A 17,649-nucleotide genomic window follows, 5' to 3' on the forward strand; every position below is an offset into this window, starting at 1 on the left:
TAATGCGTCTTCGCAGTGAAGCATTTTCCTCATTACTTTCCTTGAGATCATTAGGTCCTAGACGAACCTTTTCTTGAAACAATGATTCTTCAAGTTGTAAAATGTAAGTATTAAACTCTGAGTTTTTGTTTCTAGACTGATCCAGATCCTCTTCCAGTTTTGTTCGTGCTTCTTGCGTTCTTTGATTAAGCTTCTGGATTTGAATATCTTTATTTCTGCATCTCTGCATCCAATTGCTAGCCACCTCCTGCTCTACCTCAAGTCTGGTGTTGAAATTTTTTCTTTCTATCTCCCATTTTTCTTTTTCAACATTGGATTCTTCCATCTTTTGGCCTCTGACTTCAAGCTCAGCAATCAACTGGTTCATTTCAGATTCAAATCCCTTGAACATGATACTTTTCTCGCTTTCAATTTTAACAAAGATGTCATTCTTCATCTCTTCTAAATCTTTGGCTCGATCTCTTTCTTTGCATTTCATTCATGATTTCACGGTGTTCAGCCTTGTGTTTTATAATTCGCTCTCTTCTGTCAACCTCGAAATCTTCCATTTTTTGCTTTCCTTTTTCCAGGCTTTTGAGTAGACGGCTATTCTTTCCTTTTAGATCTTCAACTCGTCTTTTCTCAATGTTCAATTCTCTGGTCATCTGTACCGTTGATTGGCTGGGTCCTGATACTTTTCGGGATTTATATAACTCCTGATAATCTTTCTGTAAGGCTCTGTACTCATCCTCACCTTTTTCTTTATTTTTTCTCAACATTGCACATTGTGACGAATGAAAGTCAATGTCAACCCCCAACATAACTTTATCTTGTCTCATTTGCTCTAACTCTTTCGACCAACCATCTCTTTCTGCTTCAAACTCAGCTCTCAAGATTTCAATCTCTGATGGAACCACCTTAATGCGATCTTCCATAGGAATATCCTCATTTTGATCTGGTAGAGGAATATTTTTCGTTTTTTCTGACAGATCTCCATTTTTCATAATCAGGAGTTAGCATTTCCTTTGCTGCTTTAGCTCGAATACAAAAAGTTGTTTTCCAAGCTGTAACGGCTTCCATGATATTTCTTTTATAATTTTTGCTGTGAAATGCGAACTCAGATGACTGTAATCCAGCAGTGACAGGTACAAATTGACGACCTTCATACTGTCTTATAACCAGAAGTGGTGCATATCCAATTCCTCCCCATAATCCGAGCAGCATTATCCAGTTGTAATCACCACATTTGTAAATGAATTCCCTTTGTATTTGCCATGGGGCTCGCCAAATAACGTCATTGCTTTGCAGATTTCGAAAGGCATTAATCCACATATCTTTCGTAATTTCTTTCGGCCATTCCTGCTCTAGAAATTCTTTTAATGGTGAATAATCCGTATTAAAGCGTCAGTATGAAACCTTTTCTGTTCTCCTGAAATGACTACGGATCCAAACATATAACAACTGGGTACACCCTGAGAATCGTCCACCTCCTAACCTTCTGCAAGCATTTAATGATCTGAAGGTCTCTGCTAGGATGGCAGAAACAGGATTAATCTTCTTCGGTAGTTGTTCAAACAAGTCTACCACTGCAGCTTCAATATATCCCAATACTTTTGGGAAGATGACCATACCATATATACCCAGAGCAAATAAATCGAATCGTACTTTATTATCTGGATGGCTCTGAATAAGTTCTCTGATGTTGGTCCAAGCAATGCCTTCGCTTTCGCCTTTTTGTTTTGTACGGGATGCTACCCATTCTTCTCGTACCCCGGCAATCTTTGCTAATTTAACTCGAAAGGGTTGAGTTTTAATTGACTTTGAATATATTCGATTCTCCAAAGCACCTTCAAGATGTAACAAAGTTGTATATTCTTCAATAGTAGGGACCAAGTCCTCCTTATTGAAAGTGAAGCAATTGTACCCTGGATTCCAGAATTGAACTAGGGCTCTGAGTAATTCATCATCAACTTCAACATAGAGCAAATATGAGATGTCTCCGTAAGTCTGATAAAACTGCAATTTTTTGTTTGAATCCCAACTTTCCCAAATGCTTCGCAAATCTTGCATATCATTTCTTTTTAGTGAAACTGAAGCATAACTGACCAAGTCAGATACATAATCATCCTGCAGACTGTCTCCTTCTTGTCTTTGTAAATCTTCAGCCCACTGTCTTACTTCTGAGTTTAGAATTACTTGACTTGAACACTTTTTATCCATAGATGAAGGCTTTCCAATGAGACAATTAACACAAGGATCAATGTCTTTTATCCTGTATGATGCAATGCAAACAGAAAAATAAAGAACACACAAAAAAGAAAATAAATTAGTTTACATAAAAAATTCAATAATAACATTTATTTAATTTAAACATGCTTTTCTAAATTTAAATAATTTAAATAAACATGTAAAATAAATTAACAGGAAAGACATAATTCATTTCTCCTGTGTGTACACCTATTTTGGACAAAATTTCGGCATAACTTTTGATCGGAAGAGTTTCTAAGGTTTTTTTATATGCAAGGTTTCAGATCTAGGAATAAAGGTACCCGAATTGTCTTTGTTAGTGCCCCCTTAGGTTGCTAACCCTCAATCCTAGTCCATTACAGACTAAAGTGGATCGAGTTCAATTCGAGGGGATACATTTCTCTATGCCTGACACGGAGAATAAATTCTCACGAAGACATAGAGCATATGAACCCCGGAAGTTACTTGCTAGGTCTGACACGGAGAATAAATTCTCACGAAGACGTCGCTTTCACTCCCACTTAAAAGGGACAACTCAATTATAGAGCTTTATGTTATGCAATGCAAGTGTTGTGTGTGAGGAGAAATGTTCAAACATTTGAAAAATTAATGAAATAAAGTACTTGTAAATAAAATAAAACGTATAGATATTATAATAATAAATACATAAAAAATTTGAAAAGAAAGAATTAAAAATTAAATATATGAATTTTTAATTTTTAATTAATAGAGACAATTTATAATTGATTTTTTAAAAGTTTGACCAGGTCCCCAGCGGAGTCGCCAAGCTGTCGTAACCGGTTTTCGTCCGGGCACGAAATATTAAATTTTGGTGGGGAAATTAATGTTTAATAAATAATTTTGAAAATAATTTGTGAGTCGCCATCGGCCTTTTGGATCAGGTAGGTCGAATACCTAAAATTATCTTTTAAAATAGTTTTTAAGAAAACCATATTCAAAAGATGAACTGATCTGCGTTTTATAACCAAAAATTCGTTCTTTTTAATAATAAAAAAGGGATTCGTGGTCGGTTACGTTTAGGGAAGGATTAGCACCCCTACAACGCCCAAAATTGGTACTTTTTAATTATAAATTGTCTCTTTTATTAAAATTTAAAAAATTCAAAAAATATATTTAATTTATAATCCTATTATTTCAAAATTATATAAAAAATATTTATTTATTTAAAAATATCCGAAAAGAACTTCTAGGTGCCTTAAGACAGCTCTTTTCTTTGATATTGATAAATATTGATTTAAATAATATTGTTTACTTTTTAATTTTAAAATATCAGAATAAGACATCCAGTTGTATTAAGACTGTCCTTTCCTTCGATATTAAAAATAAATATTTTAAAAAAAAACTATTCATTATATGTATATTTATGAATATATAAAAATATTTAACAATATAATAAAATAAAAATATCACTAAAACAATATATTTTAAGCATTAAAATGAAAACATATAAAATAAATAAAAATAAAACTAAATCTAATTCCTAATTAATAATTAATTGAAATTATAGGGTTTAAATATTTTATTTTCTAATTTAATAATTTAGTGACCAAAAATGAAATTATTTAAAATTAGAATTTTATAATAGAATAAATTAAAAATATGAACTAAGGATAAAAAAAATATTTATTAAAATTAAGGGATTAAATCTGTCATTTATCCTAAATATATTATTTTAATAAAAAGGACTAAAATGAATAAAATTAAAATTCAAAGACTGAATTAAAATTATTATAAATTCAGTTTAGTGACCAAAATGTAAAATTTACAAATACGAAGGACTGCGGAAGGGATTTAACTATTTTGTAATTACGCGCATAGTCCTTCCCGAAACGACGTCGTTCGGGAAGGACTATATATGTCCAAAAACCGGCTGGCCCGAAGGGCCAGCTTCATTTTATCATTTCTGTTCTCTCTATCTGAGAGAGAACAAATTTCTCTCTGCCCTCTCTCTAGCTTCCCTCATCGGAGGGAAGCCGGTCACCGGACGGCAACCGTCTGCCGCCGTGACCATCACCGCCGGCCACCGCATCCGGTGGCCGGAAAAAAAGATTTTTACACTAATATATAGATCGGACCGTCCTAAGGACGGTTCCGGTGTTATTTCTTCCTAAAAGGCTCCCAATCGGAGCGAATCTACAAAAGTACCTTCGTTGTTTCGAAGATTCCGGTGAGATCTGGTAGTCGGGGCTTCCTCGGTAAGTTCTCTTCTTCCTTTCCTTCTTTTTTTTGTTTCTGTTTATGGGATTTTTGGCTGAGATCGTTGGTTAGTATTTTTCTATTTCTCTGTTTTTTTCGTTTTCTGTTTCTGTCTCTTCTTTTTGTCTCTCTGTGTGTTTTTCTCCCCCTTTTTTTTCAGGTGGGTGGTGGCTTTTATAGCCACCACCGGTGTTCGTCTCGGACCGGTCCGAAGAGGGGGCTTCGGTGAGTCACCGGACTACCAGTGGTGACTCACCCCGTAGCCTTGGCGTGGACGGCTGGTGTTCTAGCTTCTGGAGTCTTCGGCTGGGACGTGGCAGCGGCGGAGCGGCAAGAAGACTGTCGGCAGCCGCGTGGAAGCTGGGGCGGCGCCGCGTGGCCCTAGGGTATCAAACCCTAGGGTTTCTTTCTGGAACCATGTGGACCGTTGGATCGTGCCAGATCCAACGGTTGTGATGAGGCGGCTGAGGATGATTAGGGTTAAGAAACCCTAACTGGAAACCCAAATATTTAGGGTTTCTGGTTGGATTCGGACCGGTTTCAGTTGGTTTGTAACTGGGCCGGTTTAATTGTAATTGGTTTGTAATTTATATATATTTAATATATTTAATAATAAAATAATAATAATAATATATAATAATAATAAAAATAATAATAATATTAATAATAATATTAATAATGATAATAATATAATAATAATAATAATAATAATAATAATAATAATAATAATAATAATAATAATAATATGGATAAAAAATAGTATCTTCAGCCTGTGTTTGAAACTACGAACATGGATAGCTTCAAGAGGGGAGCACCGGTTTCCAATGGTGCCCTTTGAGTTCATTTTGTTTTCCGTCGCCATTGAAGACTGTGATGACTGATATATATCTTTTCTTTTCGCTGTATATGTACAGTTTGGAATGTTTGTCTGTCTTTCCTCTTTCCAGTTTTTGAAAGAGATTAAATCTGAATTTGTTAAGTTTTTGAATGCTTGATGATTAATCCACCTCAGAAAATATATGTATGCAAATCCATAAGCTCATCCTTCAAACCTGATTCATCATCATTCTGCAGCAAGTTCTATGATTCATCATCATTCTTTCATGTAGATAAAATGTCTGAATCTGATATTTCGATGCAATGATGAACAATGGTGGGTTAGCGAGGAAGTCGTGAAGCATGAAAGGGTAAAACATCGTACGGACTTATACTGTGCATCTTTCACTTAGCCCCAAATGATAAGTGCCAACAACTGCGAAGACAGGTGTTGTTTATATAGACTACATTGATGCAAGTGTTGTTCTTACTATGATTTAACAATTACTGAGTTTGATTTAAGAATCCTTTCAAGTCTAGCTCAGGCCTGTAAAGCTAGAAGCGGGGGGCTTTAAATCTCGTTTCCTTTTGTATCAGTTGGAATCAAAATAAAGATGTAGAGCTAAGTTGAAGATCAAACCAATTGATAGGCTTTTAGAAAGAATGATGCAATGTTATGGATTGTAGAGCACAAAGAAAAAAGGCTATAAAAGAAGGCATGATGGACATAAATGATGCATGGGGCACCGTAAGGCCAGCTACTCATGGATGGAGATGGCCTATACTGTCCATTTTTAAAATAAAATAGACTTAATGAAAAAATAATTGTTTAAACTATATCTAAAATTAATTTTAGGCGTCTAAAGAATTTTTCGTTAAAAATAGGTATCTAACGTTTTCAACGTTATACTTTTAGGTGCTTCGACCGTAAAGACCGTTAAATTTGATTGTTAAGTGACACATGTCGCTCTTATATTTTTTAAAAGTTTTTATTTTATTAAAAAATAAGAATATTATTAATTTTAAAAAACCCATTTTTTTGAAATTATAAAATAAATCCCAAAATCCTAAAATCCATCATTCCAAATATAAATCTTCGCTGGCCATCAACGCCGGCCTTCGCCATCGTCGAATGGCCACATACTCATCGCCAGACCTTCACTGTCGATCATCCATCTTGTCACCGTCCCAATTCCTCTAAACTCATAAATCCCTAAACTTAAATCCCAAATTACTAATCCTAATCCCAAAATTATTAAATTAATTTTCTATTTTTGGAAAGGGGAATGATGCGACAACGAAGAGGGGAAGCAACGGTAGGTAGGTGGTTGTTCGATGACGAAGACAATAGTAGTGGCAACCAACAGAGGCTGGTAATAGGGATTTGAATGGGGGATTTTGGGATTTCGAGGGTCTTTTTATAATTTCAAAAATATTTGGATTTTTTTAGAGTTATTTTTTGTAAGTGTATTTTTTTGAAGAAAAAAACTTCATAAAATTATGAGAGCAAATCATGTAACTTAACGATTTTTTAACGGATGTTACAATGTAGACACCTAAAAGTGTAACGTTAGACACCTATTTTGAATGAAAAATTCTTTAAGCACCTAAAGTTAATTTTAAGTATAGTTTGGACACTTATTTTTATATTAAGCCAATATAATTTGCATAATTATGTATATAAATTTGATTTCACGATTTAAATAAAGTATTTACATTATAATATATATGAATTTGGACAAAAATATTTTTATGTATCAAATTTAATTTTAAAGTCAAATATATTATCAAAATATACTTTAATATGAGTATAAATGAATAGAGTGCTCAGTAAATTATTCGTATAATTTTTGTTTATGTTCGTTATTAAATTAAATAAATGAGTATGTACATATATATTAAATAAATGAACACGAAAAGATGAGTTTAGGTCGTTTATATTCAGAAATAAATTTGTTTATTGACTTGTCTACTATTTTCTCAATCTCTTTTCTTTTACATTTAAAATGTTGATAAAAGTATGGACTAAATTGAATACATAGTAAACTTTGGTGTTCAATTGCAATACATAAGAAGCTTAAGGATTAGTGACATAATTTCTTCATTTCTCTTTGGCTTGCAAATAAAAGCATAAAAAGAGAGTACGATTGTCACACCCAAATTAGGGTCTAAAATTTTTAACCAAAATTTGGGGGCCAAAATGAAATTTTGATAAATTTGGGTCCAAATTTGAAAAGTACTAAAATTGGATGATCAATAGTGTAATTACACCATTTTTAATAAAGTGTGAGTTTAAAACCCAAAAAATAAGAAACTTTCAATTTCTGGATAGTTTAACCATATTTTTCTCTATAATTTTGACATTTTCTCTTATAGAATGAAACCTTTGATCGACGTTTTATCATTTACCGTTGTTCAATGTTTGACACCTCCTACACCATTGTGTTCCTTGTGTCATCCCGAGTCCACCGGTGTTCATCTTGTATCTGTTTCGCCGACATGTGAGGGGTGAGGAAAATTAAGTTTATGATGTTTCGAAATTGAGTTCTCCGCCATTCACCACTGTGAACCGAGCTTAGTAAGTGTCTCAAAACCTCTTAAAACATACATAGAAAATTTTTCAGAATCTTTTCAACCCCTGAAGGCCCTGGAAGTGCCCCACGTGCAATTATTGAGCGTGGGGAAGTTCCATCGCCTGGTGGGATGCTTGAAATTGGGATGACCCGATCCGACCCGCTTGCCTGATCTGACCCGATTTGACTCGACCAAAACGAATCGGTCAACCGTTGACCACTGACCGACGTTGAATTTTTTTCGAAAACCTACATCTTGATGTTTTTTGACGTCCTGAGTCTGATTCTGTGAAATGTTTTGCCAAATTCTGACATGAACGCCCATAATCAAACCCGTTAATATGAAAATGCTTAGTATTTTTTATAGCATTTTACTTATTTATTTGGGATTTGATTATGAAATTGATTCGAGAATATTTTTTTGAAGGTACTCGTGTTATACCCGACCAAGGGTTGGTTAGATCCGGTGCTTCCCGTCTGTCAGATCCTCACAATTTGCGTTCCTCGAGAATTACTCGTAGGTATCTATAAATTGTTTAAATAGGGGTTATTATTATTCATATTGGGATTCTAATATGAATTTTTCGATTCCTAGGATCTAGTGCTGCTGATCGTGATCGACATACTTAGTTGTAGGCTTTCTTATCAGAGTACTTAGACTAGTACAGGCGTGTTTCCTGATGGTGTTACATTACTGTTTTAAACTATTCATCTGAATTGTTTTAAATTCCTCATAATGTTGAATATTTTTACGACACGATACTTGATTTTCTGAATATTGTTTGTCAGATATCGGATTTATTGTACATTTATAATATGCTATCTGATTTATGTATATGATTTTCTGAGTCTGGAATATTTTCATGTTTTAATGGATTAAATTATCGTTTTCACTCAAATACATACACGTTTATTACTGTCATTGGGGGTATTATTGGAGGAAGTATACCAAGCTTAATCTATGATTTGTAAGACCTTACCGCATGCTCCTCTGCTTTGTGCTCAGGGTAAGTCCTTATGCTATATGTATAAGGCCTTATCGGGTGTAAATGTGGGTGTATGGTTTTGGGGAACCTACACATTCTGGTGATCGGATGAGGGTAGTGGTCATATTTTTAAAACATGTTTGATAAACTATTTTTTTACTGAAGTATTTTATCTGTATATTTTTATTCACCGTAAGGAGCACACTGGGCTTTTTAGTTCATTATGTAAATTTTAACATTTTCAGATAGTAGCAGACCATAGACTAGCAAACTTTGCATCAGGAGGACTAACTACTCGTATTTTTGTATCATTGTATATTTCCATATGCATTTTTTGTTATACTTTGGTGACACTTATTTTTGTTATCGTCTCGATATATATGTATTACCAATTTTATTATGTATATGTTTTATATAGTTTTCTGATATATGCATGTATACATGTGTGTGTATATATATATGCTTATCGTATGAACATTTCTTATGACTAATTTCATATTATACTGTTATATGGATTTTAACGTTGTTTTAAATATGAAAAAAAAAATTCTTAATAAGATATGTAACCACCTAGATTTGGGTATAACCTCCAGGCCGAGTCTAAGGGGTTACAATAATTATCTAGTAGATTCGGACCATACAAATGAATATGTTTCTAAATGCTAAAAAAAAAGTTAAATACGTTAAAAATAAACAAATGAGCACAAACAAAAATCTTATTCTTGTCCAATAGATTTATATTCTTGTACTTTAACTACTAAAACGTAATCTTATTTATAAATGAGTGGCGAGTATTCCCGTCAGACACACGGGCGACCCAGGTTTGATCCCCGGCAACGGCGATTTTTCAGTTTCATTTTTTTTTAATTTAGGAAGTCGAGGGAAACAATGGATTTTGATAATTCAAATACCGCCATTTTATGCCATCTCTTTCTCTATCTTGAAAATCCTCGTTACTACCTTATTCTTTCTTTCGGGAAATCTCTCTTTTCACTAATTTTTTTTAATGCCGAAAACCAAAGAAGGAGAAGCAGTACCGAAATCTGACAATCTGGAGATCGTCGCCATCGGATCTCTGTACAAAGGCCCTTGGGAGAAGAAGTATTGGAGCTCCTCTAGGGTTCGTTTGCTTTTTTATTTGCAATTTACTTGATATTTTCATTCTTACTTGATTTGTTTATTCTTTTATAATTTATTTTACCTGGAATTGATTTATATGCCGAATAACTAAACGAAAACTAATGAACTCTGATCCATTGCCGATGTCAGCAGTAGTAGTAGTAATATTAATTTTATGTAATTACGGTGTGAATTTGTAAATGAGATATAGGAACTCCGAATCTTAGATGGAGTAACAAGTTTCAGCAATTTTAAAAATCAATTTGAACTAACAGCTAAATATTGGAGTAAATCGGTATGATTTAAGGTTGCATTTAAGTGGATTTAACCTTGCTAATCTGTAGGGTAAAGATAGATATCCTTATCCTGTTGGATATCAAGCTGTTAGGGCTCACAATGGAAGCACTTATAAGGCAGAAATTCATGAAGGTACTAAAGGGCCTTTGTTTGTGGTAAGTAAGCAGATATGAAGGTTTGACCTAGCACTTGTATCTAGTTTTCCATTGTCACTTTTTTTAGTTAAGTGTGCCTCAATTTGCATGTAGATCACTTGTGAAGGACAATCGTGTTCTGGACAAACTCCAGACATTGCATGGGAGAAATTTCAGAAGATGGGTTGCTCACATTTGAAGATATGGCATGGAAAGAGATTCTCATGCAAGATAGACGGTGTGGAGGTACATCTTGGTGCTCAGCATTCTGAACTGCAATTTTTTTCTTTTTTGGTTAATGACATTGTTATTAATAAGTTTAGTATATGTATGATGTATGTACCATTGTGATTTTTCTGCTATTGTCATTATGTTCTTATTTTGTTACCATATCTTGTATCCAGGGAGCATTTTCTACCATTATGACAATTCATCTCTCTCTCTTCTTGTTTTCTAATTGATTACCACAATTTTAAAACTCTCCTGTTAAACCATTTTATTTGTTAATGGTCACTTTAGTCTCTAGAGGGATGAATTATTATAGAATAGGTTATCCAAAATAGAACATGATGATCTAGGCGCTGTGCTGGTGACAACTAAATTTAGCCATAGTGATAAGAATGTGCAAGCACGTGGAAATCCATGAAGTTATTTTCTTTTTCTTTCATATTTATGGATTTACCTTAAATATTAAGATGTGAGACACTTAGATGGATAGTAATTAACATGATAAAGTTCAAGTTTTGACATCAATTTGAAGCAGTATAATGTGGATCAGTTGAGTTGATCTTTTCTCTTTGATAGTTTTTTTTCCTGGGTGGCTCAGGTTGTTGTATTCTTTACAACCTATGCAGTAAATGTGCTCTATATGATTATTTTTACAGATGTTCTTGCCTATCATATGCATAAATGCCTTATATATATTTAAAAACTTTTACTCGTCTGTTTTTTGTGGTGCTTCTTTGGACCACTTGGTGCTGCTTTTTTTGACTTGCTTAATGTCAAAAAACTTATTTCCTAATTTTGGATAGGTAAAAACATAGATAATTCCACTGAGTTTTTCTTTGCATTGTAACATGCAGTTTTTTGGATTAAAAAATCCATTTGTTCAAAGGTTGCTGCGGGAATTGGTGGCAAATGTCAATGGAACAGCAGAAAGGAGTTTGTTATCTTCCAGCTCCAGCAATGGAGCTTCTAGAACGGAAAATGAAAATGGGAGCTCAACCATCTTTACTGCTCCTGATTTACTACCATACATGACTAGGCCACAGATCAGAAAAAAGAGAAGTACAAGGTGTGAAATAATGCAAAGCAAGTTGGCTGACAGGCCTGGCCTTAAACGACCCCGATCTAAGGACCTGAGTTATGGCACCAAGGGTTCAAATTTAGTAAAAGGGAATCAAGTGAAAGATGAACTTGGGTTTTCAGCTGCTCATTTTGCTTCAAATGATGAAAATGACAAAATTATAGAAGCATCAGCAGTGCACTCAAAATCAGTGGGGAAAGATACGAAAATCTCTCCAGCTAAAGATGGTTTTCCATTGAAATCTCTTGATTTCTCGGGTCATCATGGTGAGAATGAAGCCAAGAGCAAGCTTATTAGTTCCCAAAATGCAAATTTGACTGGAGTAGCTAACATTGCACATGAAGAGGTAAGACTGGATATTATGTTTCGTTGTCATTTGGTTCTTCCTTCGTAGAAGAACATCTTCTTGAAAACATGTTCCTCTATCTTCTTGCAAAATTTAGGTACTGATTGCATAAATTAGTCTTACCATCTGTACCTAGCTTTTAATAGCTATCTCCTCAGAATTATCATCCTCTTTGAATTTGGGGACAAATTAATTATGTGAACTCGTGTCTTTAATCAGTTAATGCAGTATTTGTTCTGCTGTTACAAGTAACATTACTTGTTACAATATTAGAAACATTCTTAACTTCTTACAGTTGTGTAGGCCACAAGATACTGTACTGGAAGGATTCAGTTTTCCAGTAAAAACAGATGACATGCATGGAGATACATCAGTTCCAAATGATTCCACGGGCATAAATGATGTCAATCTTTGTGCACCTGATACTTTGGATTTTGAAGGTAGTTCTTATCTGCAGTATTTACAGTTTTACACTACATTGTTACTCATTTTCTTTTCCATTGTTCATATTTTATCATTTAGAGCATTCACCTTATTAGTAATTAGCCACAAAATTTATGCAGATGACATGACAAGTGTTGCTTCGGGTGCAAGGGACACAACTAACGGTATGGAAGAAGAGTTAACTGCTGCTGATGTAGTAATTTCTGATGGCTTCATGACTGAGTCTCATCAAGAAGAAGAAATAGGCACATCTAATTCAAATACAGGTTCTGAAAAAAGTGATTTTGATTCAGTCGGTCAGGAAATGACTAAGTTGATGATGACAGTTTTACTTCCTCAAGCTGTTCCATTGCTTAAGAGGTTTTCAAAGAAGAAAAAGGAAACATTTAACTCATGCAAAGTAAATTCTCGAAAGGACAACATTGAAACTAACCATTTGTTGGCCCTTCCATCATTTGGTAAATCTTTGAAATTTTGAAGTTTTTTCTGAACAAGTTCATCTAGGACCCTAGTTTCATGTTAATCTTTTTCTTGCTGCTAGCTCATAAGTTTTTCTACTAAAACTGCAGTCATCAGTCCAACTGAGGATGCAAGTACAGAACAGGGTACGCGTACGCATATCCAAGGTTTAGTTGTGCCAAATCTTGAACACTTGAACTCGGTTATTCTTGACAGTTTTGAGGATGGTCAGGAGGATCATGTAGCTAGTCAAGCTGTATTGTTTTCAAAACATATGGAGGTTGATCGAACTAGTTTCAATAAAGATGCATTTTGTTCCAACATTCAGGAACAGCTTAGCATCAATCCGAAGCAGGAAACATCAGTTTATTGTGATGTGACCAAATCTGAGTCTGTTTTAGGGTGTGTGTCTCCAGTCATGAAAGCTCTCTCTGAAGATATCCAGGTTGTTTCTGTGAATTTGGATGAAAACTCTGCAGATACTGGAAAACATTCTGTGGAAAAGAAGCCCAAGAAAGCACATAATTGTGCTGAAGGTAATGAAATGCACCCAACCTTGAAATTTTAGTTGTCAAAATTGTTTTCAAGTCTTCACAGGCTCCAAAACTGATTGACAAGATATCAGTCTTGCGCAGAATAAAAACTTTCTATTTTCCTACTAGCCTGTAACCTATACTTAAATTCTAAATTATCTTCATCATTAGAAACTGCCACTCGAACAGAATGTACATTGTCGAAATACAGCAGTTGGAGTTGTTTCTCATGCAATTTACTGAATTCCTGGTAGTCCATTTACATGGAACTGCATGATAATTGTATTCTTTTTGTCAGTTAATCATGTTTTTTTATGACTTTCTATTTGAAACAAATAATCATGTTTCTGCAGTTGAGGATACAGATGATATTAAATCAAGAGGAATCACAACTCCATTGAAATTATTAGGGAAGGACAGTAAGGTTGAAACCAGGGCTCCTGGTACTAACTTTTCTCATCAAACACAGAATAAAGTATATACCAGAAAGAAAGTCTCAAAACAAGCTCATTCAACTAGAAACTACACTGCTCCTCTCTCTGAAAGTATCATATGCAGAAATTCTGGAGATGATTATGCCCCTAATAAGTCTGCTATGACAGGAGCTTCACTTGTTCCAAAGAGTTGTCACTCTTCTGATGACAAACCATGCAACAGAAATATCTTTGGTAATACACCCATGATTGATGAGGAGAAAACTACTACAAATTGCAAACCTGAAATCAGTAATATAAGACCTACTCTATCTGATGAAGTCCAAAAGTTGACTTGTGTATCTAAAGCAAAGGATGCATCTTGCTTACTTGATCCATCTGTTTCACTTGAAAGGATATTTCAAGAAAATTGTCACGAGGAGAAGCTTGAACATAGAACTATTGTAACTATTGTAGAAAACAGCTGTTCTGCATCATGTCAAAACCAGGTGACTGGTTTTTGTGACAAGAACTTGTCTTTATCAATGGGAGTTCAAGGTAGTTTAGATGTCAATCATTACAGGGATGTAGAGCATACTAGTTTGTCCTTGGGCATTCTTTGTCAACCTTGTTTGTCTACAAGGTGGCTACTGAAGAAGAAAGGAAAGGATTCCCTTCTTTTGTTGGTTACACATCTATAGCATTACCATCTTCTGAAGTAAGCTTTGGTGGACATTTATGTTTTTATATACACACTCTTCACAGCTATTTCTGTTGTACTTATTGATTCCTTGACTTAGTGCTTACATGGTCAGTGATAAATATTTTTTTATCTTTCCTAGATTGATGTAGAAAGACGTGGCTTACAATTTACCCCAGACGGGCAGTGTCTTGTTTTACTGGACAGCATTAAAACACCTTATTGCAGGTTAACTGTTTCTTTAGGTTTCTATCATGTCAAACTGTTTTGAAACAGATATTTTACTAATATCATATTTATTTTCTTAGGGAAGGTAGAAGAGATTGTATCTGCTCTGTTTGTCTTTCAGGCTGCTCGAAGGAGAACGCAGTAAAAATTGTGCGAGTAAATCCTGGTTATGTTTCTTTGTTTGCAAAGGTGGAGACAGTTCAAAGTGTGCAATGTATATTGGTTTGTGAAAATGACTATCTGCTGGCTTCTGGAAACAGTGGGAGACTGCATCTTTGGGTCATGAATTCAACATGGAGGTGAATGTCTTCTATTGCTTTCCATACAAACTTTGCCTCTTTATTCTTATAGGGGATGGTAAAATCTTCCTTGTATTAATTTGAGAAGTGCCTAGTTTGTGGTTTAAGCATAGGTTCCATATTGTGGCAGCGAACCTATCATAATGCAGATTGTCAGCGTGTGCTTTATATAATTTGAAAATAGATAGTGAAAACTTTATCCCTTTTCTTTCTGATCCTCTTCAAATATGTTCTCTTGCATAATTTTTCTTAACAAATCATGCAATTTTACCCATATTGTGCACTTTTTGCAGTGCATGGACAGAAGAATTTATTATGCCTGCTGGCAACTGCATATCTTGTGTAGTGGAGCTGAAGAAAATTCCAAAGTGTCCTCATTTGGTGATCGGACACAATGGTTTTGGGGATTTTGTATTATGGTATGTTGCTTTCTGTCTAAAAACTTTATCTTTTATACTGTTTGGTGATTCTAAGTGATAGTTTCACTAATTGCTGGTTAGCATTGTGGAAATATTAATAGGTTTTGATCTTTTATATCTTTTATGCATGATTTGTGCATAAGATATAAGGCTTCAAAGGGGTTTTCTTGTATTTGCCTCCACAATAAACCTGATTAGTTACTGATAGAAAATAGGTTTTACTTCTCAGGGATATTATGAAACGGGTCAATATCTCAAGATTTTCTGGTTCTGGCGATCCAATTAAGCAATTCATACCAATCAGTTTACTTAGTTGGCAGCCCGAATCCTGCTATGCTGATATGAGAGGGTGCATTGATGAAATCATTGCAGCAACAAAATTTTGGTTTTCTGAACATAAGGATCGCTCTTTTCTTCCATTGGAGGGGGAAGATGTTGCTATCTGGCTTCTTGTCTCGACTAATTCTGATGCTAAGCATGAACATTTATCAAGTAATTGCCAAGCAAATACATCCGGATTGTGCAGGCTAGCTTTGTTGGTGAAGGACAGGGTGATGTTGGGGAGTACACTAGATCCAAGGTGCTTTAAAGTTTCTATTCTACATCTTAAATATAAATCAGGCTTTCACTTTCCTAAGGTCAAATAGAAACGGAGTCGTGCTGTTGTGTTTTCGTAAGGCAGCAGGTAACCTGTTTTAATGTTTCCCTTCTGCGTTTGTAGTAACCAAAAGAATTTAGTAACTGCAAATACAAATACTGAACGTGAGAATGCATTTTCTTTTGGCATATGCAGCTGTTAGATTACTATTGTATCAATTCATGGCTACTGTATACACTTTGACAATTACCAACCAAATGTTGAAAAAAAATTGTTGAAATTGATTGTACAGGGCTGCTGCAGTTGGTGCATCATTTGATCACGGGATTATGGGAAGAAATGATGGTTTAGTGTATATGTGGGAACTCTCCACCGGAAGTAGACTTGGCGTTTTGCATCATTTCAAAGGTATGTAATCCTTTTTAAGTTAAGCCTATTCATGGAATTACTCAGCATGTGCTTATAATTAGATGAGTTTAGTTATGCCAAAGGTTCTTGTAGTATTTCAATTTAGTCCATATACTTTATTTTTGTGAAATTGGGTCCCTGTATTATTCTTTTATTTGAAAATCTTGGCCCCTCAACTTGGTATCTATAAAAGGCCAAATAACTGTTTTAGTCCTCTACATTTACAATTTTTTATGAATTTGACACTTAAAAAAGCTATAAACTTAGATGATTGAAAATAGTATTGTTCAATTAATAATAATATTTTAATTTATTTTCAAATATTAATCGTCAAATTGAAAAAAAGAACTGTAAATGTAAGAATCTAAAAAATTATATTATTTTTTTATAATTGTCGGATTAGCAATTATCAGTAAGATTAAACAGAAGTACAAAGACTGTTGACATTCAAACCTTGGATATGTTGCGGATGAATGTAAGTTGTAATCATGAAGAATTCATTTGATAGGTTGTGATGATTTTGGATGGATAAGTTTTGATAGTCAACATTGTACATACATTTGTAAGTTTGGACTGAGTGAATGCGGTTTATCAGGTGGCAGTGTTTCGTGTATTGCAACCAATGAGGAGCGGATGCCAAAAGTTGTGGCTGTAGCTTCCGGTGACGGTCAGTTGCTGCTTTATTTTCACAACCAACAAAAATAGGAAATAAGCTTTTGGGTCTTTTTTGGATTAGTAAGCCTTTTGCTATTTTTGTTCACACTCTTCCATGATTCCTTATTGTGTTTAAACCTGCAATTCTATAGTTGATATAAACCAAGTCATAATTGGTCACGTATATTCGATCAAAATTGTTTTTGATCAGTTACACATTCATAGAATTAATGGCGAGTAAAATTAGACTTGATTAGAAAAATTGATCTTTTCAATTCAGTTTGATTTAAAAAATTGATCTATTTTCGACTCGACTTGACTCAGAAAAACTAGATTGGATTATTGAGTTGTAGTTTTATAAACTCGACTCTATATAATATATGTATATGACATAAAAAATATGAAGAAATATATGTTATATATGATTATAAAAAATATTTAAATTAAGATCAAATATTATCATAATATTATAAA

The 17,649-nt window shown here is 34.2% G+C and overlaps 1 protein-coding gene across 1 annotated transcript; it reads left to right on the forward strand.

The window, feature by feature from the left end:
* Positions 1-9,642: 9,642 nt before the first annotated feature.
* LOC120203828 lies at positions 9,643-17,226 on the forward strand. The gene is made up of 15 exons (XM_039203995.1): positions 9,643-9,938; positions 10,282-10,389; positions 10,483-10,614; positions 11,451-12,020; positions 12,316-12,460; positions 12,584-12,922; positions 13,034-13,459; positions 13,810-14,378; positions 14,471-14,587; positions 14,712-14,797; positions 14,878-15,096; positions 15,390-15,515; positions 15,745-16,095; positions 16,406-16,521; positions 17,117-17,226. Exons 1-15 carry the CDS (start codon positions 9,825-9,827, stop codon positions 17,224-17,226), a joined length of 3,528 nt encoding a protein of 1,175 aa, XP_039059926.1. The 5' UTR covers positions 9,643-9,824.
* The last annotated feature ends 423 nt before the right edge of the window (positions 17,227-17,649 follow it).

The sequence above is a fragment of the Hibiscus syriacus genome, unplaced genomic scaffold (genome assembly GCF_006381635.1).
Source record: "Hibiscus syriacus cultivar Baekdansim isolate YM2019G1 unplaced genomic scaffold, ASM638163v2 tig00010263_pilon, whole genome shotgun sequence".
NCBI lineage: Eukaryota > Viridiplantae > Streptophyta > Magnoliopsida > Malvales > Malvaceae > Hibiscus > Hibiscus syriacus.

What these genes read in the sequence shown, in the direction of transcription:
- LOC120203828 (XM_039203995.1), top strand. Translation starts at nt 9,825, where the DNA reads ATGCCGAAAACCAAAGAAGGAGAAGCAGTACCGAAATCTGACAATCTG. An exon ending in GGGAGTACACTAGATCCAAG is followed by an intron (nt 16,096 to 16,405) that starts GTGCTTTAAAGT and finishes TTGATTGTACAG; the next exon opens with GGCTGCTGCAGTTGGTGCAT. An exon ending in CGTTTTGCATCATTTCAAAG is followed by an intron (nt 16,522 to 17,116) that starts GTATGTAATCCT and finishes GCGGTTTATCAG; the next exon opens with GTGGCAGTGTTTCGTGTATT.